The sequence below is a fragment of the Cheilinus undulatus genome, linkage group 11, assembly GCF_018320785.1.
Source record: "Cheilinus undulatus linkage group 11, ASM1832078v1, whole genome shotgun sequence".
In the NCBI taxonomy this organism is placed as follows: domain Eukaryota; kingdom Metazoa; phylum Chordata; class Actinopteri; order Labriformes; family Labridae; genus Cheilinus; species Cheilinus undulatus.
The window spans coordinates 24591858-24615917 of record NC_054875.1 but is presented as its reverse complement, the minus strand read 5'-3'; the positions used below and the strand labels follow the sequence as shown (position 1 = coordinate 24615917).

The 24060-nt window shown below is 40.0% G+C and overlaps 1 protein-coding gene across 1 annotated transcript in view; it reads right to left on the bottom strand.

The window, feature by feature from the left end:
- Window positions 1–21306, bottom strand: part of znf385a (zinc finger protein 385A) — a 113604-nt gene extending 92298 nt beyond the window's left edge. Inside the window, exon 1 of the mRNA XM_041799654.1 lies at window positions 21216–21306. Coding sequence (XP_041655588.1) covers window positions 21216–21225 — 10 coding nt within the window. The 5' untranslated portion in view covers window positions 21226–21306. The remainder of the gene's footprint in view (window positions 1–21215) is intronic.
- Between the last annotated feature and the right edge of the window lie 2754 nt (window positions 21307–24060).

Sequence of the window (24060 nt, the reverse complement as noted above, 5' to 3'; positions counted from 1 at the left end):
CTTGACTACTTACAGACAGCATTCCAGAAACTTGTGAATGGTGAATCAACCATCCAGTCCTGTGCAAATGTGTTTCTGCTCCCACATCAAGCAAGGAATGTCATAGAGAACCATGGGACCAAGGCAATGGCAGTGTTGTTAGGTGGAAAGAGTACAGATTCACTTGCTTCTTTGCGCTACAACCTTTTTAGCAAGAAAATTGTTACAGCCAAATCATTTGTTACCCCAGAATGTCTGCCTCCAATTGAGTCCTCAACCAAATACCACTGCCAAAGAGTTTACTTCCAGATCATGGTGTGGCTTGGAGAGGAAGGTGACATGAACACAGTGGACTGGGGATGGAAACTGGTGGACAACCAGTTCCTGCCAGTTATGACCAGTAAGACTGCTGCCCCAGAAAGCCTCCTACAAATGATCCACTGTAATTGCACAACTGTCTGCCGAACACAACAGTGCAGTTGCAGGGCATATGGACTATCATGCATGCCTGCTTGTTGACCATGTCAAGAAGGGAATTGTGAGGATCACTATAATCAACCTCTATGGGAGGAAGAGTGTGACAGCTAATGTTAAATCTAGTGAGGGTCAAAGTGCAAAATAGAATAAAAAAATAAACCAGAATAAGAGGAAACAACTAAAGAAAATAGAAAAAGATATGTATAAAAATGAAAAGTATTTAAAAAATATAAATAACAAAAGGCAAAAAAAGTATTATAAAAAAATATTTGAAAAAAAATACAACACAAAAAAATAAAAGGGGTTAGCGGTACTGAGCCTTCACGTGGCAGCCCTATTTTGACTAGTTTTACACCGCTCTCCACATTATTAAGCAAATGACATTTTTCTCTTATTTTCCTAAATATTAATGCAAATGACAGAATATTTTTGAGCATAATTCAAATGTTTTTGAACAAACTTCATAATGATAATAACTGTTATTTAAAAAAAAAAAAAAAACCTCAAAACGCACTGTTCCACATTATTAAGCACAACAGAGTTTTAAAAGATTTTACAGGTTGTAAAGAACTGAAAATGGTCATTTTTTGAATTTGCAGCATTAGGAGGTCATATTTACTGAAATCAAAGCTATTTCAATCAAAAACATCTTAACAGGCCAAGTTTCATGTTAACATAGGAGCCCTTCTTTGAAATCACCTTCACTATTCTTGCATCCATTGAACTTGTGAGTTTTTGGAGAGTTTCTGCTTGAATTTCTTTGCAGGATGTCAGAATAGCCTCCCAGAGCTGCTGTTTTGATGTGAACTGCCTCCCACCCTCATAGATCTTTTGCGTGAGGATGCTCCAAAGGTTCTCAGTAGGGTTGAGGTCAGGGGAAGATGGGGGCCACACCATGAGTTTCTCTCCTTTTATGCCCATAGCAGCCAATGACACAGAGGTATTGTTTGCAGCATGAGATGGTGATTTGTCATGCATGAAGATCATTTTGCTACTGAAGGCACGGTTCTTCTTTTTGTACCATGGAAGAAAGTGGTCAGTCAGAAACTCTTTATGCTTTGCCGAGGTTATTTTCACACCTTCAGGAACCCTAAAGGGGCCTACCAGCTCTTTCCTGGCCCAGAACATGACTCCGCCCCCTCCTTGCTGACATCACAGCCTTGTTGGGACATGGTGGCCAGCCACCAACCATCCACTACTCCTCCATCTGGACCATCCAGGGTTGCACAACACTCATCAGTAAACAAGACCGTTTGAAAATGAGTCTTCATGTATTTCTGGGCCCACTGCAACCATTTCTGCTTGTGAGCATCGGTTAGGGGTGGCTGAATAGTAGGTTTATACACGACTGCAAGCCTCTGGAGGATCCTACAACTTGAGGTTGGAGGGACTCCAGAGGCACCAGCAGCTTCAAATACCTGTTTGCTGCTTTGTAATGGCATTTTAGCAGCTGCTCTCTTAATCTGATAAATTTGTCTGTCAGAAACCTTCCTCATTATGCCTTTATCTGCACAAATTTCTTCACAGTACGATGATCATGATTAATTTTTCATGAAATATCTAATGTTTTCATTCCTTGTCCAAGGCATTACACTATTTGACACTTTTTGGAAGCAGAGATCCTTTTTCTTTCCTATATTGCTGAAACCTGTGGCCTGCTTAATAATGTGGAAAAGTGCATTTTGAGGTTTTATTTATTTTTTTTAAATAATGGTTATCATTTTGAAGTTTGTTTAAAAACATTTGAATTATGCTCTAACGGCGGATGACTTGAAAAATACTCTGACTGTCATTTGCATTATTATTTAGGAAAATAAGAGAAAAATGTCATTTGCATAATAATGTGGAAAGTGGTATACAGTACCACACAGTTCTAATGAATTTATTCTTTATTGGAATCAAAAGAATTGTTATTAACCACAAAATCCACCAACACTCGGCAAAATGATATGAGAAAGGTGAAATATGCAATTACTTAAGGGAAACTGTACTTATTTTTCGGATAAATATGCTTGTTACCAATTGCTTTAATATATAATTCTACTTGTAATGACTTATCTATCATGCAGATAAGCTAATTAGAAAATTACATGACCAAAACATGTATCAGGCACCAGTATTCCTGGTCTAGGAGGAATACAAAGGATTAATGGTCATTTTAAGGACCTGATGGCCGCCATCTTGAAAATTACACCTTTCTAGTGGTCAAACCTTGGTAAACTTTTAGTATGTTTTTAAGTACATCTGATACTACTGTAAACCACCGAGAAACCTTTTGTTAGAATTTTTTTCGGGGTCAAACCATATATGCAGCCGCCTATGTGATGAATCCTTAACATGCCTAAAACCTATGCACATGACTGTAGGTGTAATGTAATCCCTATTCTTATAAGAAAATAGTCTACATCAATTCTTCTCTAAAGCTGTTGCACTGGAAATGTAAATCTTTACCAAAAAGCATGGCTAGCAGAGTAACTTTCTTAATTTCTATCCAATGCACTTGCCATATTTACGTCCAGCTGTCACATTGTTTAATATCAAATGAACCTGTGCTCCTGTTAGCATAAATAGCTAAATAGGTGTAACTGTCTTAAAAGAAAGTGCTATCAGGTAAACAAAAATATGTGATGTAAAATATAGATCAGGCCATACTCATAAACTGAGTGGCCGTACAAGAAGGAGCCTAGTGGCATGTGGGAGACTCCATGATCAAGTGGAAGACAGGTCTTCGGTCTGATTGAGACCAAAATTCTGCTTTTTGACAGACATAGCACATCACCACAAACACACCATCCCCACTGTGGAGCATGGTGGTGGCAGCAACATGCTGTGGGGGTGCTTTCACTAAAAGAATATATTTTGTCAAAAAAGAAAAAAAGAAAAAAAATGCATACATGCATGTATATTGACCACGATGGAATTATAAAATCAATAAAAGGGTAAAAAGGGTGAATACTTTTTATGTCACCAGAAACTAGACACACAATCAAATGCTTGAAACAGGGAGTTGTATTTTTAAATATTATACATAAGTATCCCACTAACTACAGCACTAACTGTTCTTTACACATGTTAGAGAATACAGCCAAAGAGAGCAGAAAACAAAACAAATGTTTACAGCTGGCCTTCATTTGTTAATGAGCTCACAGAAGATTAATTTACATAGATCCTGTCTGATCCTGCCTTCCTGTGTGTCTGGAGATTTTAAAAATCACTTAAATTAGGCCTTTGTTCTTTATGCAGACGTGTTCACTGTGTCTGTTTTTAATACTTTCTGATGTTTAGGGACTGTTCAGTGACATAACAAATCTAATAACAGCATATTTCATACAGTATCCTTTGTTTTTTCTGTGTTCAGTGGCAAAATAAAAGGGAAGCAGTTTAAAGAGCTGATTGGACCTTGGCCAATTTAAGAATAAAATGTGTATCTGTCATTTAAACGCACAAGCCAGCATGCACACTGGGTTGTTAAAGAAAATCAGAGCTGACAATCTGATTGGTTTGATCCATGTTAGTCTCAAAATATATGTACAGTATGTAGAATCAAAGCTCATAAGCCATCATTTGTGCTCAGAACCAGGATTGTAAGCCATGCTAGTTGCAAATTCCACATACTCTGTCTGCTGCTGTGAACAAAACAGTTAGTTTGAATAATGGCGCTCGCCGATTGGATGCATTTCTGGAATGATGTGCTGCAGAACGCAGCGGTATGTAGATGAAAACTAGATATCACCACATCATAAGAGAACTATGAGTTTTGATGTGTATTGTACATATGTAACTGATTACGTCAACTATATAAAATTCATTTGCTGTTCACGGCAGCAGCAGATGGCCTACAACACACACTGGCGCCATCTTTGGAGCCAAATTTGGATTGGATTGGATCCGCTTTGATATTACTCTCTGACTTTTTGCTTCTACCCCAGGTGAGTACATTAGGAAGTTAGAAGGTTTATGTTTTCTAGAAAGGGTATGTGGTTTCAAATACAATTCTGTGGTTTCCATCTTAAAAGCTAACTTTTCTCGGTTAGTTCGCTGCCAAGTGAGGCATAGTCGAGTGGCGAGAAGGATTGGAACATGTGCAGTCGCAAAGATTGATTAGAGGGAATGTTGCGTGCAAATCACTGCTAGGGATGAGTATCGAAAGCTTGTACCAACATAGTATCGGTACCAATACATCTGATACCTACCATACCGAGTTACAAGACAGATTTCAGTGCTTAATTAAAGTACCTGACCAATCCCAAAGCAATCCCTGTCACTCCAAAGGAAAGGCACGAAAATATGTTATATGAATAAGTCCTTTACCTATGTTCTAATGGTATCTTATTTCCGAATCATGAACAATATTGAGACCGCTTAAGGTCCTGTTTAGGCACCAGCACCTTTTAAAAAGTATCGATTTAGCCCCAGTATAGGACAAACCCAAACAACTGAGGATATTGTCAGAAATAGTTATAGATATTTTTTTCCTTGATTTATGGCCCATTCAGTTTGATTAACTTCATATGAACAATCTTTGGCCTAGCCAATTCTCGGGCTGATACTTAGTATTTGGCTGATTATCTGTATCTGCATTTCATTTTACAAATCAATGACACAACTGAACGAATAAAAAGCGCACTACTGTGGCTCCACTGTAAGGTGTCATCACAGCCCTATCTAATTGGTTAGACATACATAAGCAATAGCCAATAAAAACTAAAGCCTGAGTTTCACTGATATATTGGTTATAAATATCAGATATCTGTCATATGACCTAAAATTTATATTTTATCAGATATCGGTTGTCCCCTTAAACATCCGGGTAATGCCACATGAACTGGTACAGAAAATTACAACAGGTTTTCTAAACGGATTAAATTTAAAATGACAAGAAATGCAAATGAAACACAGGCTACAGTCCACATTTAGTGCCCAGATCTGCACATTGATCTTTGAGTACCACAAGCACAAAAATCTTTCCACTGAATTAATCTAATAAAAGCGAAAGCCTTAGACACCACCAGTGATCAACACGGTAACACACTGTAAATGGATGACCTCAAATACCACATTACCCATGTGTCCCTTACAGCCTTCTAATCCACACCTCTGGCACCTCACCCTCCTTAACACCCCCCCTTTATACCTGCTCCCTCCCCCCTCAGGCAGGGGCAGGGAGCAGTGGTGCAGGTCCTGGCAGAGCCCCTTCTCCTCCCTCTCTCTCTCTCTCTCTCTCTCTCTTTGCGGGGCAGGGCTGCTCGTTCAGGGGAGAACTTGTGTGGAGACAGGTGTGCATACCAGACGCTTGCACTAAGCCCTGCGCCATGCGGATCCCATAACTACCTGCTAGCAAGGCTTCCCCGGCTCCAATCCAACATTGCACTAAAACCCTTCACCAGAGAAGCCTTCTGCTAAGTGTAGCTACAGTGTCTGTCGATGGGCTTAATGCCACAAAAGGCAGGCCTGATCTCAACCTACTGCCACCTTTTATCACCTGGCCTCTGAATTCATTCAGCGTTTACACAACATTAAAACACATTGGAGCAGATTTAGTTGGCAGGGGAAAGGCAGAAGGGGTGGAGATTTAGGCTATTTTGAGCCGTTCATGTAACATTAAGGATTAAAAGCTAGCTCAGGGCTTCTTGGAAGCCAACGTTAGTGCTATTCATTCAGTCTGCGTCCCTGGCTCACCCTGTGGTTGTAAAGAGAGAGCTGTTTGGATGGATGAGGTCACGGAGAGAATATGTCCTTGTGGCAATAAGTAAAGTTCATGCAGATTTGCAACAGTGTGTCATATATAGTGCAAACATTTCCTCCCCTGCATCAGTCAGAACATACATAGACTAGAGCATCCTGTTAGAAGGAAGCAACATTTCCCCCTAAAGGCAAGTTTTAACTAAAAAATCATCACCCCAACCCAGATCTAGTCTTTGGCTCATCCCCGTATTTGCTCATTTCCTCTCTGCCTTTATCCATTCACTGCTCCCTTAAGTCTCTCTCTCCTCCTACACTCAATCCTTGTTCGCTCCCCCGTTCTTCGGTTGCCTCATCAACTTCCTCCTCCTCCCCTTAGCTTCCTCCTCTCCAGCCATGCCCCCCCCCCCCGAATTGACCTTGCAGCATCTCAAGGAGAATTGATTTCTCTTTTGGTCTTTGTGTGAAACCCTATCTCAACAGCACTCAGAGGAATTTCCTCTTCCTCTTCCCCAGGAGCTGGATGAAGCTAATTCTCTTTCATGAGGACACTTTTCACTCCATTTTATCTGTCTGCCTCTTCCTCCCTCCCTCTCTCTCTCTCCCCCCCATCCTCCTCCTCCTCTTCTAAACCTCTTCTCTTGTGAGCACATGGAAATAGAGCAGGCATGATTAATGCAACATCCATCTTCGCCAAACGTTAGCTTTGCTCAACCTTTTTATACTTGGCTGCTGTTTGGGAAATTATTATTCATGCGCCTTCAGATGCTGTGACTGAGTTATCCCATCAGACAATCAATAAAACAGTTTGACTTTTATACATTTGATGAGCGTGGCGAGTGAAAAGAAAGCACAAGGGCTGGATTCATCACAGCCTGAACATTCATCTTTGATATTTACATACAGCTGGTATGTAATGTATTTCATTCTTCAGTGTCAGGCACTGCAGCAGGTAAAGATAAAAGGAGTATGCATCTGTAGCAAAAACCTGCAAGGCTAGGCACATTTTAATGTCTTTACTTTAAAGCTTTTGTGAGGAACTGTCATATTGTGTTGATTTTGGCGCCCCCTGTGGATGAAGCAGTACCTTCTAACTCTTTGGTGATTTTGTCTTACATGTGTAAATTGTGTCACAAGATTTTAACAGTACAATGTATCTCTCATCTTTGCCATTTAAAAGCTGCTTTTGCACTAACACTCTGGCAGAGGCTTCAGGCTTTAATAAGAACTCCATAAAAATAATCAGTCCTTATACTGATGCTTTTGTTTGCTTTTATAAGTCATACAGAGACATCACTCTTTATTTCAGTCCTTAAAGGAGCTCTAAACCTGGACTTTGAGGCTATACCCAAAACTAAAAGTGATTTGGTCAGTTTAAACTGCTGCTTTGGTCTATATTTGAATCAATATCTGAGTATTATCTCACAACCATTACAAGTGTGAAAACACGAATCAGTAGGCCTTTTAACATGCATTGAGCGGTTCTCACTGTGCAGCACTTAAAATAGGTTTCTGATACTGTGAATTAGGGCTAGGTGATATGGCCTAAAATTGATATCCCGATATATTTTTGCTACATCCTGATACACGATAACCTGACACGCCAGATGGATGTGTGAAACACCGCTTCAATAGGAAACGTTTGAGAAAAGGCAGAGGATTTGAAAAAAACTTGGAGTGTCATTGGATGAATGTTCTGTCTGTCACATCTCTACGGGCCAATGAGAGCAACAAAACACGTGACGTAGCAGCTATTGAGCTGCGCGTGTGCAGCTACAGGGAATAACGTGAAACATGGCGACTATAGACATGTAAGTACTCGTCTTTTGTCGTTTTTGAAAAACAACTCAATGCTGTTCTTTGTTCTTCTTTTAACAAATAATTGTTGTCAAGTTCTGATAAAACTGGCGCTTTAGCAGCATCCACGCTAAACTCTTCCGCCATAATTCTACCGGCCTCTTGCTGCTGCTTGTTTACATCACGACTCTGCTGTGCCTGAAAGTACTGCCTCTTGTTGCCGATTGGTCCTGTCACTTTCTAACCAGTCCCAATCAGTTCAGATGGGAGCTTAACAAGATGGATTTGCCAGTGAAAAACAAGGAAATGGGTGTATCCATCTGCTTTGCAAGGTTAGATACACGATATGTGTCGCGATATTTTGAAATGGCCTCTCAGCAGCTGTATTTAATTCAGCCCCAAATGGCACTAGTTTGGTGATAAAAATAGACTGTTCTATTGGATTTTTCATGAAATTGTTTGCAGAAAATAAAAATCAACGCAAAATCAAATTTAGCAGTTTTATTTTGAAAAGGACCTTATTCAATCTTTTACTAATAAATCAAAAATACATAAATCATGAAATACACAATCTTTTACAATGTATGGACAGTCCTGAAATGTTGTCTGTGTTTAGTTTACTATTGCTGACTATAAAATCATTATTTTCCTCATTAAGGGTGAAGCAAACCTACACAAAACTCATCAATCCTGCATGCAGTCAATGGCCAAAACCTCTGCAGTCTAGTCCACTATTCAGGCTCACAGCTGTGATTATATTAGTCCATTACCTGTGCTGATGAATGCTGGACCACTTTCTGAAAAGTTCATAACTTGAAAGCGTCTTTAGACCTTATTCAAGAAACTCTCCTGTGTGATAATGGGGGGAAACAGCTGTCTGGAGGGGGAACATTTTAACTACTCGTTGTCGGTGTTTTGAACTGTTAGGCTGAGATAGTCCCTGTAGTTGTGGAGAAGTGGATCACATTTGTCTGCGGCTGGGCCGTCTTCTCTCTGACATGTACAACTCTGGCAGGGAGTTTTCAGCACAATGCTTGCGCCCAGGTAAATCTTGTATTCTGAGTTAAGTGTCTTTATGAGATTTTTAAATCCTGGCTTTTCAAACCACTGGGCTCAATGTCTTAAGCGACGTGTTGTGTTACTGCAGCCGTTATCTCTGAGTCATCTTGCGACGTATTTTAATGAATACCACGTGAGTTTGACCTCTTCCTTTTCAAAGTTGAACAACTGCTCAACGCTGCAGATCCAGCGCTGTTTCTTGTTGTCCATCTCAAAACTCAGCTAACTCCCCGCTAACTTGCCACGCTGCTCTATTTATCATCCTCTTCCTTGTTCCTCTTGCCGCTGATACAAAAACATGCATGTGCAGAGGAGTTTTCTGGATGGGCGGAGGAGAGAGAGTGAGCTCTCTGCTGTGAGAGATGCGTTCAGGGACAATGGGAGAAGCGAAACTCCAGCAAGAAATGCACGCTGGCGGCTAAAAACTTCCACATAATTTATACTCAGATAATAGCAATATAGTCATTTTATACATCGTGCATGGCAAAAGCCGGGATACATCGAGTATACTATATATATTTCCCAGCCCTACTGTGAATAGGAAAAAAATCTGTTGTGTTTAGCAACCAAAGCAACAACTTCAAAGCTGGACATTTGAGTCTTTAAGTACAAGAAAATGTAAGCTTCTGTGCTTTGTCAGACTTATTTGTACTCCCCAAGATTCAAAAACACTGAGTAAAATATCATATTAAATACATGGAACAAAATCAGAACATCCATGATTAAAAACACTGTTAAAATGTTTGCTGTACTTAAAGTGAGGAGATTCCCCCCCCCCCACCTAGATTCAAGTGATATGACTTTACTGATTTTGTTTAAGTTGTTAACCTGAAATTCCAGAGAGAATGTTTCACTTCTCTACTGCACTGGAATTATTTGACATCCATTTGGGAAACCATTCATAGTGTTTGGGAGGAGGGAAGAATAGGGATGCACGTGGTTATGCAGTTAATGCCTTTATCAAATTAGCCAGCGCAAGATTTACAAGTAAGTCAAATGAATTACCTATCATTTTTCAACATGGGCCTGAAATTCCCCAACAGAGTCTGGCTGCAGACCATTCATCTCTGACGACTGCTCACACAGAACGTTCACCTGAGATGCCGTTTATCTCAGAACAGAAATACAGGCTAAAACTTACAAAATAAAATTTGATTAAACTTCTGTTAAGGGAAGGGTAAGGATACCAAAAGTTCAATTAAAAGCCTGACCTGCAAAACCTGATTAAAAACCTTTAACAGAGCTGAGTAAACAGTCTGCTTACAGGGAAAAAGCTTGTCCTCCATAAAAACATTCTAATGAACTAGCATAGCTGAAATCAGGGGGTCCCAATTTTTCCTGTCGGTCTCCTTCAGCAGATGAAGATATTCTCAGGCCCCTCTCTAAGTCTAACCGTACATATCAACATGTAAAAATATGTAAACCTACAACTGTTAGTCACAATATTTGCGGACAAATTCTTGTTTTTTGGAATTTATTACCACATTTAACCTCCTTAAACCTTTGTAGGGATAACAACAATCATGCCCTTAAACAGAGTTTTAAAGATCTGATGCTCTGAAGATGAACAACATTTTTCAGTGCCTAGCTTTGATTTTTTTGTCTTGATTGAGGCAACAGCAGAAAAACTTGAAATCCAGATCTCACACAGGTAGGATGCAGCAAAAGGGAAGAGTGTTGTCAGGGCTCTCCTGCCTAGTTTTGGGTACTCTTTTTCCCCTCCAATCCAAAATGAAGACAACATCTTGGACCTAAACTGTTGCTGTGCTGTGCATTGCTGATTCTGAAGTGGTGTTGATAAGCCTTGCTGCGCACCCCCTGTCATTATGCTGTGCCCCCCTGGGAGGGCCCACGGCCCACTTTGGGAACCACTGGCTTAAGTAATTCTGTTAGCTGCATAGATAATGTAGATAATTGAGCTACATAGCCAACATAGCTAAAGCTAAGCTCACAAAGCAGCTGCGTAAGCTACGTATCTACATAGCTAAATTAGCTTTAGCTATGTTTGCTAAAGCTCACATTGTTAAAGCTAACTTGGCTAAAGATTACCTAGCTACATAGCTGACATAGCTAAAGCTAAGCTCACAAAGTAGCCATGTAAGCTATGTAGACACGTTATCAATATAGTAATACAAGCTTTAGATATGTTTGCTAAAGCTAACTCAGCTACATTGGCAAATGTGAGACATTACTTACGTAGCAAGTATAGCTATGCTAGCTTTAGCTAAAATGAATTAGGCTGAAGCAAGCCAACGTTCATTTAAAAATACTTCTAAAAAAGGTCTGTAAATTTTTTAATCCTGGTTAGACCTCATGACCTTTTTCTCTTATTACCTCCGCCAAGGAGGTTATGTAATTGGGTGGGTTTGTTTGTTTGTTAGCAACATAACTCAAAAAGTTATGGACGGATTTTGATTAAATTTTTAGGAAATGTCACAAATGGCATAAGGAAGAACTGATTAGATTTTGGGAGTGATCCGGATCACGGTCTGGATCCAGGAATTTTTTAAAGGATTCTTTACTAGTGGGAGATAGGTCTAATGGTGGAGGTCTGCGCTCTCCGAGTGCTATTCTAGTTTATTTATGAAATATTTCTTAGTCTGTAATATTTGCAATGTGGTTATTACATTAATGTAACTGCAAATTTTTGTTTATGAATACAGTTGAATTTAAAATTAAATCTAAAATTGGAAATATGTTGTACAGCCAATCACCGCACTTCCTTTCTGAGATACATGGCATTTCAGATGAATGGTTTGTGAGAGTGGCTGTCAAAAATGAGCAGTCTCTTGAAATCTTGGTAAAATTATCTTTTAAAATCAAAATGACGCCTCCTGCCACTGGTAGCTGCTGTAGCCTCAGTTCATGGCTGCTGCCTTCCTGTCAGAGCTTTTCCCCTGCACTTCGCTGGACATAAATATGAGAAGCTGAGCTGTTTGTAGGAACAGCAAGGTATGGTTAACCATCATTTAAATGAGTGTTTAACCGAATAGGAACATAGACACCTGAAGATATATCTTTAGACACCTTTTAGACAAATCTGGGAGGGTGATTGAACAAAAGTTCTGTCTGTTACATTCATTACAGTCCAACGAGAGCAACAAAACTTATGATGTAGCAGGCCTGTGCTGTCCAAGGGAGTAAACAACATGCTGTAACACTAGCTAGACAGGCAGTTGTTATCATTGTTCACTATCAGTAGAGCCAGCTGGTAAATCAAACTCATGCTGAAGCTGGTCAGGAGAAGAGCAAGACCATTTATTCCACTAAGTAAAGCTTTCATGCAGTTCTTTATTGTTCTTTGAATAAAGACATGCAGTCCAGTTCTGATGAAACTGTGCTATATCTGAATCCGTGTTCATTCGTGTGGATAACTTTACTGGTTGCCATTGTTGCTAATGCTCCATTCTCCTCAAGTGACGCTGATTGCTCTGTCCATTCTCAGACCAACCAAAGAGTTAAAAATTGGAGTTTTGCCAGATGAATCTGCCTAATGACAGACATGAATCTGACCATTTCAGAAATTTTTTCAATTGGAAATGTAATATGAAGAACATTTCAGAAGTGTGTTGTTAATCACCTTATCTTGCTTTTAATCTGCAGCAGCAATTTTAGTGTTGGCCTAAAAAATGTATCTCCTATAATTTCACACAAAACTCAATTTGCAATTTTAATTAATTTCTTTTCTGCTTAAAAAACTACAAATGGAAAAAGTAGTGTTGTTTTTGTTTTATCAAAAGTACAATGAATTTCCTTTTGCAGGTTTAAGTGTACGCTGCAAGCTTGTCTTAAAAAGTGCCCCATAGTTTCCATTATCATTACTTCCATCTTAATCTACATTGATTTTATATCCTATCTATTTTCAAGTGATTATATCAGAGTGGTACGGCCAAAGGCTACAATATCCCTAGATTAGATGAGTCTTTTTTGTCTTAAAACTCATAATGCATTATGTCCACTGGTGTGCTTTCTTTGCAGTGAAAATGTTGTTTTGCATTCTTTCATTCCTCATAAAACTTTTGGATAGGCTTAATACTGGAAACTTTGACAACAGTATAAATAATTCAAACACTAGAGAATATAGAAAATAAGACATGAAATGTTAAACATGCTAAAGATGACATTTTTCTCTGCAAACACTGGAGAGCTGCAGTGTGAAGAATCATCTGTTCCCTCTTTCCACTTCATGATCAGAGTGTCTGTTGAAGCATACAGAACATTTTCCAGGCTTCAACTCCCAGGTGTCTTGTAGCCCCAGGATTCCCAGTCAGTAGTCAGCCGGGCTGCCTTGGTGAATGCACTAATGTGACACCATAATCACGCACAGGTGCATTTTTGTGCTTCACAGAGCAACAGCAGATAGCTGTGGGTGATGTTGGCAGGTGCCAGCACTGGTGTGTGTCGCTTTAAACTCTACTTTTGATCCAAGTGTACGCATGTTGTGGAAACCTGCACTGTGTTTACATTTGGTTTTGGTTTTGTGCAGAAAGACCTCATCATTGTATTTCAGGAAATGAATTCATGCGTGCGGGCTCTCTCTTTGTAAATGCTCTTCATAGGGCACTGCAGTGAGGCCAATGAAGCAGTGACACCTCCACCTCCTTCTGCTCCCTCCGCAGTGCTACACACACACAGATGCTCTCACAGACACAATGGGTTGCCTTCCCACCAGTCCAATAACAGGCCTATTCATTAGAGTCTCTTACAGACAGTATTGACAACCTGCTGACACACAGTCACTCCAGCATAAACAAATGGAGCTATAGAGAAGAGGAAGGGAGGGGAGAGAAGAAAGAGAGAGACCTGTTATAGTGGCTTTTTGACTGAGGATGATCTTTCTGTGAGCAAGGAGTGAGTCAGAGGAAGAGGAGAGGAGAGAACTAGTGATGCTTAGACCCAAATCCCAAAATGATTTCACCTCAGATGAGAATCGCGGAAAGCTTTCATCCTTTTTAACACCTTACATGAGCTTCCTACTCTAATCATGTGAAAATATGTCTTCCCTTTGAGGCGGGATACACAAAAGAGTCAACAATGGCAAATTAAATACTTGCAAAACTGGCATACAAAATGATAGCAACAAGCCAGAGCAGAATAAGGCTGGTTTAAAATTGCGAAAGAAGAAAAAAATATAGTATTTTGATTACATCAGTCACAATTGTTGAATAAATCTGTGTAACTCCTGTTGAGATACATCATATGTCTCAAAATATAAAGAAAAATCAGTGCTCATCAGAGGTATTTACCTCCATAGTTGTAGAAAAATAACTATGTAAACAGGTATGGAGACTATGATAACTAAAGCTGTTGTAAAGTAGATAAGAGTAGGATCAAATCAGTGTAAAACTGCCAGTGAAGGCTCTGTTATCCAGATCATTGTAATCAAAACATCTTCTGTCCTGAACTGAAAAAGACTTTCAGAGGAGACACAAAGCATCTTCAAGAAGTTTCAGTCTCCCTTCAGCTTAAGCGTGAAATAACAATCCCTTTTTAACATACACGGCTTGCTTTGTGTTGAGCATACTCTGAGATTGTTTCATTTGAATTTTTTTTACCTACTTCTAATTTCTTAACATGCTTGAAATAAAGGTATCAATCAATCCAAACTCCTCCAAATAACTATGTACTTGGAATATCCAGAAGACTTTATGCAAAAAACACAAACCTTATGTCTGGAGTTGTTCAAGAGCACAGATGCTCTATCACAGAGGATTTGAACAGAAGAGCTTTTGGACTCTGAGGGTCTGGAAAGGCTAGTGTGCATTAGTAAAGGTAAGTTTAAAGACTTTGTTCAGCTCTGGGAGAAATGCAACAAAGCTGAGTCTGGCCTTAACCTGAAAAGAAAAAGTACAAATTTCAGGTATTATCAATTTTTTAACCTTTATTTCAGTGCTTCCCAAATCTGTGGGCCATGGTCCACTGGTGGGCCCCAGGTTGGCCCCAAAAGCTCATTTACAAAAACTCAAAACCTAAGAAATATTTTAAAAATAGGAATCCTATTTTAAATGAAAATGAAATACTAATTCTTATTTATGAATAAGAAGAAACAAAACATGTTTTAACTCGTGTCACCTTTTTATCATGTTTTTTTTAACTTGATTTTTATTGAGTTTTATTTTTTGTTGCAAAATTACACGGATAGAGAAAAAATAGCACCCTGTTTTTCTTATGTATACAACTGGTGTCATTGTTTAACTAGTACTGGTTTGATCGGTGACTGGCAGTTAAACGTTCTACTTTGTTGCTCTCTTTCCTGTTTTAAGAATTTACCATTGTCTTCTGAGACAGTCATGCTACTCAGGAAGAGTTTGCTGACTACAAAATACAGTTATAGAGATGAATATTAGACAAGAAAATTTAAGTGACTGTTAAGATGCGTACATGATTCAAATAAATTATAGTTTCTTATTAATAATACTTTGTGATCCAATATGTTAATGTATTAGAGTCATGCATTTGCATTCCCTATTTATAAAGCAAAACTATGATAAATAAAAGCTAGATATTTTTAGTACCATGTTATAGTTGAATATTAGGGTTTTTTGATGGGCCCTAGAGGGTTTTCAGGTCTCAAATTGGGCTGCAGAAAACTGAAGTTTGGAGAATGCTGCACTATTTGATATTGATGTAAGCTGAGGGTGAGTTTCTATGTTTGCTCATGTGTATATAATGTAGAGTTGTGATCTCAAATTGTTAAATCATTATTGTTTGTGATTTTTTTATGCATTGTGATAAATTAACATACATTAGGATACAATGTGATACAAGATACGATGTGGCAAACATCAAACTGTACGATATGAGATATGGTATGGTTCAATTCCAGATGATACAAATACCTCCTCAATCTATACCACACTGAGATACATAAGAGTACCCCGAATGATTGGCAGCTGATCATGATCAGCTGATATTTATTAAAAATACCTGATCAATAGTATCCATAACAATGCTGGGAGTCACTGATCCCATGCCATCACTTGGTAAATCCTCTGGCGTGCGCAGCTTTTGCTGCTGCTACTGCTCCATTTGATGCTGCCCAGTCCTCCACTTGAAGTAGCTGTTAAAATCACCCAAACTTTGTTTTGAGAGACTTAGGTTTAAAAATAAATGTTGGTAAAATGACTATCAGGCAAAGGTAAATTCAGAAATGTGTGTTTTTGGAGACACTTAAAAAAAAAGGTTATTAGGAGGTTAAATGTGTTTTCTCAGCGATGCAGTTGTACAATGTGAGTTCATATTGTGAGACTTTTTGCCTTTATTAGACTACTTTGTTTAGTCCCCTGAATGAGCATAATATTTTTCCAGTCTATCAGCTGTGTTAATTCATTCTCATAAATGAACACAAGTAATGAATAAATCATAGGCTACTGTGGGAAACTGCTCCATTTCTCCTTAGGATTTTTCAAAAGAGACAACTTTTGTGCTCTTTCTGTCAGGTTATTCTTCCACTTACAGGAAGTCCCAGTGAACTACGAAGCCAAGCAGACTGACCAATGACTAAACCAGCTGATCATATGAAAACATGATCTGTATCATATCAGTGATTGGGCGATTTCACTCATAGGTAGGGCTGGGTATCATGTTTTTTTCCTATACCAGTGCCCAAATCGATGCTTTTAAGCGAAAAAGTGTGTTTTATAAGTTAGTCACTGAATAAAAGCTGTCTCGTAAAGATTCATAAATTAGTTGCCAATAGAAAATATAAATAAAGAAAACAGGAGTAACTTCTTCACGCAACATATTTCGTGCCTTTCCTTTGGGTTGTCAGGGACCATAGTGGGGTGGTGAGGTTTTGAAACAAAGCACCAAAATCTGACTTGGAATTCAGTACGGTAGGTATCAGATGTGTTAGTAACAGTACTATGTTGGTACTGGATTTGGATATTTGATAAGCTACTCATATGTGACCAGTGATCAGCTGCAGGAAGTCACAACCTGGATCTAGATTGATTCATGTTGAGTGAAAAAATGCTGAAGTATTGGGAGCACTTTTGATAACTTAAGTTGATACAACATAATAGACTGAGTATCTTAAACTACATTTTTACAATAATGGATACATTAAACAACTTTTAATCATTAAAGTTTTTTTTGTTTTGTTTTTTTAGAAAGCATTCCGCAGCCCCCCTTCAGTGTCTTGTGACCCCCCTGGGGGTTCTGACCCCGACTTCAGGAATCACGGTACTATATGATGAAACGTGTTAAGACACTTTAAATACAATAAGATGATATAATACAATATTGTACCCTACCATATTGTATGAAAGCCTTTCTAAACCAGGGTGTCCTGGCACCCCAGGGTGCCTTCTGACATTGTCAGGGGTGCCTCCAAAATGCTTTAAACTCAGCTGAAAATTACCATGAATATGCAGACTACCATTCTGGCATCAATAAACAAAACTGTTTCATATGCCCTTTCCTAAAATCACATCAACATAGGGATAAGCAAATAAATAAGATTTTATCAGCAAGTAATGTGCAAAAATCCTTTTTTTTCACTGGCAGGTGTGTCAAAACACAACAAAGTGTTTCTTTCTGAGTTCTACTTGTCTTCCTAATGTGTGATGCTGAGGCATGTCCAAGTTTGTTTTTAAGATTCTCATGACAATTTTTTTAACGTAAAGACATTTTAATTGTTTGAAGCATGTGCCTTAGAGATTCATTTTGTTAATTCTTATAATTCATGAACCATAGGGAGCTTTGTCATATGATAAAATAGGTACCATAACATAATAGATGTGGCACCATCTGATACAATTCCTTTAAAACCAATACAATAAGATACAATACAGTAACATGTGAAATTATAGGATACAACACAAAGATACCATACCATACAATACATGATAATTGTGCAAAACAAAGCAATTCCCCTTTGAAAAATCTCTGTTTGACTTTGGTGCTGCATGCATTTCGCTGAATATACTGTACAATCCATTTAGGTAGCAGACGAGTCCCAGTATAGTCACTGTTCTGCTTGTTCTTCCTTGAAAGTGCTCATAAGACATGGTAAGACTCATTGTGGGGAAAGTCTTTTCAACCAGTACTTGCCTCACACAGGTGCTAGTGTGAGGCAAACTGGGTCATAAAAAGTTAACAGGGTCATCACAAAACAGTATGTCATCAGAAAGCATATTCCAGGTGAAAAAATGAGAAATTCTGCAAAGCATCATGGTAGTCTTCAGGGCCAATAGCCATCTTGCTTTTGATTTTTTTTCTCTTTAATTAAAACAACAAAAAAGCTAATTTAGCTGAGAATGACTTTGTGAGATTTAGTTTCACTCATAAAGTTTTTATCTCAGTTCTGCCAAAGCATGAAGAAGTATGCATTCAAAGTTTGAGCTGCACGTTACACTGCAGAACTCTCAAGTTTAAGCCGCACCAAAGCGTTCGCAGTCATATCTTGGGTATGCAAAGAAGCCTTAGGGGAATGCTGTGCCATGCATACCAAATATCTGGCTCATTAAGGACTTATAATTACTGTGTCACTTTGACATAAACAAAGTGAGCTGATCAGCCATGTAGAAAATGGCAAGGAAAAAAAACTGCTGATCAGCTCAAAGACAGTTATTGTGTCCGGTGTGTGTCTTTGAGTTGACCTCCAGCACCGTAGGTGAGTTTGTGTGAGAGGAAAGGAGTGGAGGGGAGGGTCAGCTGGGTGAATGGAATGAGCAATGGCTATGAAGGCAGGTCAACAGAGAAACAGACTTTATGAAGACAGATGAGGCCGGTGTGGGCACGCAAACGCAAAGACAAAGAGACAGATAGACTGCGTGGCCCTGAGCTCAGGAGGTCAGCTCTGACTCACACAGACAGGACGGATGAGACATAACACAACATGCAAACAGGAACTGATCGTGACTGAGGCCCCAAAAACTTTAGGATGAAGTTTGCAAAGTGGAACGTCTAAGGAAGGCTTGTCAGGCATCATTTTGGCTGACAGAGCGGACCGGAAACACTTTTTTTTAAATGTAAAAACCCATTCCATACCATGAGCTACCTCCGGGCATTATCAAGCTTAAAGTGTGGAAGGATTTTTCCGACAACATGGCGGCTGATAACAATGACGCCACAGTCAATCGAGAAGCGCTAGCTCAACACAAACCCAGTGATCATGTTCTCTATTAGCTTGCTATTGTTCTCTTGTTGCCTCGCTCTCTTCTCTGCCAAGATATCACACACAAATACGCACAAAAACCCCTAAACACACATCAGCAGCAGCAGCAGCACCATGCGTACCCCTAAGTTGGTGCAGAGCCCATGACAGGCATGGAGCTAAGCTGGCTGCCTGCAGCTTTGTATACAGCACTACTGCCATTATCAGTATCAGGACTGTCATCGCTATCACAGCAGCCAAAGACCTCTGCCAGGGTCTGGACTGGCTGCAACGATACTTATCATGGACTTGTGAACACATCGTCGAGGACAAAGCAGAACTGGGAAAGGTTGTTTTCTCAAGGTCATTCAAAGGAGAAGACAAGAATAGATGAACACATGAGTTATACAGTCACAGCAGGGGGTGCATGTGGTTAACATACACACAAAAAAAAAAACACATTTTAAACAATTCTTTTGAAATTGTACACCGCTATTGTCGAAGATGTTATCACAGTCTCGCAGATTTGAATGAGAGCTTAATCAGGATTTTGCTGATTGGACGTCTACATCAGCATGCATCAGGATTGTAAAGGTCATTACAATGACATTACCCTTTTCAGAGGAGGAAAGCCAGAAATGTCAAATCACTCAGCAGCCACATCATCACGCAAATGGAAATGAATGTTAGGCACAGAAAAAGCTCAGAATGATGGAAGATACTTATCTGAGTGATTGAACTGGATGTAAACACAGATTTGGTATCACAGTATATCAACATTGGGCTTTCACTTATAGAGTTCAGCTAAAGCAAAATTCATGGTTCTGCACAACAGAAGTCACATTCCATGTTTTATTGCCCTGACTTAACTTAAAATACACTCTCTATAATAACTACCCTCAGCTAAAGCCATTGCTCTAATGAATGAGTCTTGCCTCTGTTTCTAGACAGCTGTAGCTGAGGGTAAAGCTGCTGCTAACACGTCCTAGCCAAATATCATTTACAAGTGGGAGTTGCTACCACCTGCACCCTGATCAAGACGGTGCATGTCCAGCCGTTAAATGAGGCGGAATTCAGAAGAATTCTTCACTTTTGTCCGGAGGATCCACGAAAAACCAACAAAAGAAACTTGAGTTAGTGCAAAAGTTCCCCCTTATTAGACGTGAACTTGCTCAGAGCCTGAATGCAAACTCCTCAGTGAGCACACTTCAAACCCCAGCACACCTCAGACAACACGACTCCCTATAATCATTAGAGATGTCTGCCTGAAAAACATGCCTGCCGGGAGAGCAGAGGAGCAGAGCTGTGCCTGAATCAGCCCAGGCATGCGTTAAAACAAAGTGGCCTCTCCGGCAGAGAACATAGCAACACACATATACACAAACCTGAAACAAACGCACGCACAATGACCTCACAATTAGAAGACTCTGGAACACTTTCACACAAACGGGCTTCCTTTTCAATCAATGCACGTCAAAGATTGGCCATATTACAGGACTTACAGTAGGAAGCACCCATGCTCTGGATGAATGTAGAGCACAGAGACCACACAGAATCCCCTCTCTCAGACATGGCCACTATGAGAGCTGAATACTAAAGAAGAAAACGCTGGCTGACTCAGAACAGAGCAAGCCTGTAATAACTTAAAGCTGCACTGTGCTGATGATTCAGTGATGCTTTTCTTTAAAACATGCCATTTTTGAGGAGACATGATGGCACATGAAGGGTTAATAAGGTTAAAGAAGCTAATCTCATGAAGAAATGCATACACATATGAGTGCTCCTTGTGATTGTTGGTAGAAATGTCTTAATATGTCCCTGCAGGACATGACAAAGGTGGAGGATAGCTCCAAACACGTTGACCTTCCCTGTCATCACTCACACCTGCCATATTGATGGCACACTATTAATGTAATTACAAGCCCTAACCATGATTTAAAGGTCCATCCAGTCATTTAGCATGGACAGATGTCTGTTTATCTGTGTGGAGTGGGCTCAGAGCAGGTCACACTGTCAATAAAGAGCTGCTGCTGGCCAACTTTAAGTAGAGATTACTGATCCAGCAGCATGACTGACCTCTCCAAAAATCCCATGCTTGGAAAAAAAAAGAGCCACAACTCACCCAAAATCATGTTGAGTGTTGCCTTTGGTGTCCCTGTTCCGCTGCCCCCGTATCTCCTGCTTTCTCCAAAGGGGACTATGTCTCCAAAATGTCTTTTTTTTCAGAGTTCCAGCTCTTTCAGAAAGAGGCAACTCAGAGAGGCAGCACTGGATGTGAAGATTCACTGCTGCTGCTGCTGCACATGCCGTCTCCTGCGCCTGCCCTCTCCAGGTGAAAAGCAGAGTGTGTGTATGAGAGTGAGGCAGCGTGTAGTGGTGTGTGTGTGTGTGTGTGGAAGAAGAGGAGGAGGAGGAGGAGGGAGGGAGGTCCGGCGTTTCTGCAGTTGTGGCTCAGGTAAGCCTGAGGACAGTATGGAGGGGGGCTCTCACCACAGAGGAGAGAGAGAGAAAGGGGGAGTCAGATCGAGGGAGAGAGAGAGAGAGAGAGAGGAGGGGGAGCCTAAAGTGTGGCAGCCAATCACAGGGGGGCGGGGGGAGGCTACAGAAGCGAGATCTTCTTCTCCACAGCAGCCAAGAGGAATTGCAGAGGTCTCCAACAAACAGCTGACGAGCATATTTTCATCCAAACAGTGTAATATCAAAGGCAGCTTCACAGCGCTTCAGTGTACCTGCTGTAAAACACAAACTCCCTCTCTTTCTCTCTTTCCCCGGCTCTCTCTCTCTCTCTCCCTCTCTCTCTGCTTCTTGTTTTTGGGGTTGGGTATAACCTAAAGGCACCTTACATCCCTCAGCTCTGATTGGTGGCAGCCTCAGCCAATGGGAACAGCAGCAGACGCCTGTCATCATGCAGAGTGGAAGTCATGACGGAGAGACAGAGCTTGACTGAAAATGCCGTCTCTCCCTTCCAATCCAAAACTACTCCTTCATTTCTAAAATTCTTCTCCCCCGTCTCCCCCATAGAGCAGGGGTTTTGATTGTCAGATCTGCCTGTTAACCCTTCCACCCCCGTTCCCTTCTGTCTCTGTGTCCTTTGGCTCCATGTGTTTGTGGACTTGTTAAAGGATTAACCTTTATCTGTTCAGCTACCTGCTCTCCTGTTTTCCCTACACCTGCCCAGGCAAGGCTACTCATTTTAACAACTCTGCATTTGGAATTTTACACTGGGAGTTTTTGGGAGGCGAGGGGTTAGGGTTGGCAAGCAAAAAAGGAGAGATGAAATGGGAAGCGACAGAGCGGAGGAAGCAGAAGAAGGAGGGGCAGAGATTAAACCAAATACAAACTGACAGAGGGATGAAGCGATGTGAAGTGACAAGAAGAGACGACCGGGAGGATGGAATACAGAGACAGACACGGAGACAGTCGGACACAGGAGAGAGGGCTGCAGAGAATTAAAACTGTGCATCAAAGCAACACAGCCACTAATTGAACAGGAGCTTCACAGCCAGCTTCTTATGGTCCACTTCTTTTACACCAAGAAGCCACTCAAACAAACGTCTGGTGTCACGTCTCAGTGTGACACTCTTCCCTTCTTTCTTCCAGGATAGCTAAAAGAGAGACTTTTGAAATCACCCAGTGTTATTGAGAAGCTCAGTGCCTAAGAGACGGCTTAACAAAGCTGTCAAAAAATTAATCCCCTAGGGCGGGCATGCTTGCAAACACACTGATACAAACACGTGAGCCTGGGGCTACAGAAAACGCTGCCTGATGTTCATAGTGCCTCGTCTTGTCCTCCTCTCCTTTCTCTCCAACTCCCCCCCAACACTCTCAGGCTGAGGCTGTGAGTCACAGGGTGTTGGAGTGAATACTAAGGAGGGTGGCTGACACCTCCAGTACCTCTCCTCTACGCAGCAGCTCCACTGCACACATTTAAGCCCTTTGTATGTAAACAGTGGCAGAATGAGGGGCCACAAACTCCCACACAAACAGATTGCAAGTTCGAGTGAAATCCACTGGTGTAACCTCCTGAGACGTGAGCTTTCCTTTGGAATGCATTTCTAGTTTCTCTCACTTATTTGGGATAAGAAGGACCGGATAAGTTTAAAAGCTTAGACTTCACTTTGAACAGGGATTTGTTTTACCAACAATGATGTCCACAAATGTCCACAGATGGACCACAGGGACTTGTTCAGCCCAAAATTTCGAATAATTGGTCTGTATTCCTCGGACATTTTCAATTCCAAAATCCACACAAATTCCCTAAAATTTCAAAGAAATCATCTTAAAAATTCTGTAAAAACCATATTGTTTTGTTTTAATTGATTTTTAATTTTTTTTTTTTTTTGATTGTTTTTACCCAAATGTTTCAATGAAGCTTTCAATGAAAATGACGGAAAGTTCCTCTAAACATTCCAAAGAAATTCCTAGAAAATTCTATGAAATTTTAATAATACCAAGAAAATTTAAGCAAATTCCACCAAAAAATTAAATAAAATTCTCCAGATTTGCAATATATTTCCTAAATTTACATGAAAGAGCCTGAAAAATCCCAAATAAATTCCCCCAAACATCAAAACAAATTTCCCAAATCCCTATTAGAATGTAAAAGAAATCAGAGCAGAATTTTCCCATGAAATGTCACATGAAACTGTAAAATTTACAAATATATCTCCAAAATTGTAATCAAAATACTTCCCCATAATATCCAAACATATTCACTCAAAGTTCTAATGAAAATCTGTGAAAATTTCACTGCACATTCTTCCAACATTTCAAGCAAATTATTTAAACTTCAATTGATATTCTGGAAAATGATCTCAAAAATTCTTGCAGCAAAAATTATTTCTTTGTTGTAGAAAAGCCAAATTGTAATGTCCTCATATTTGCATGAAGAGTTTAAGGAGGTTAAAGCTGCTGGTGTTATGAAACATATGGGCACTGTTACAAAAAGGTGCTCAAGGATCCTGCCT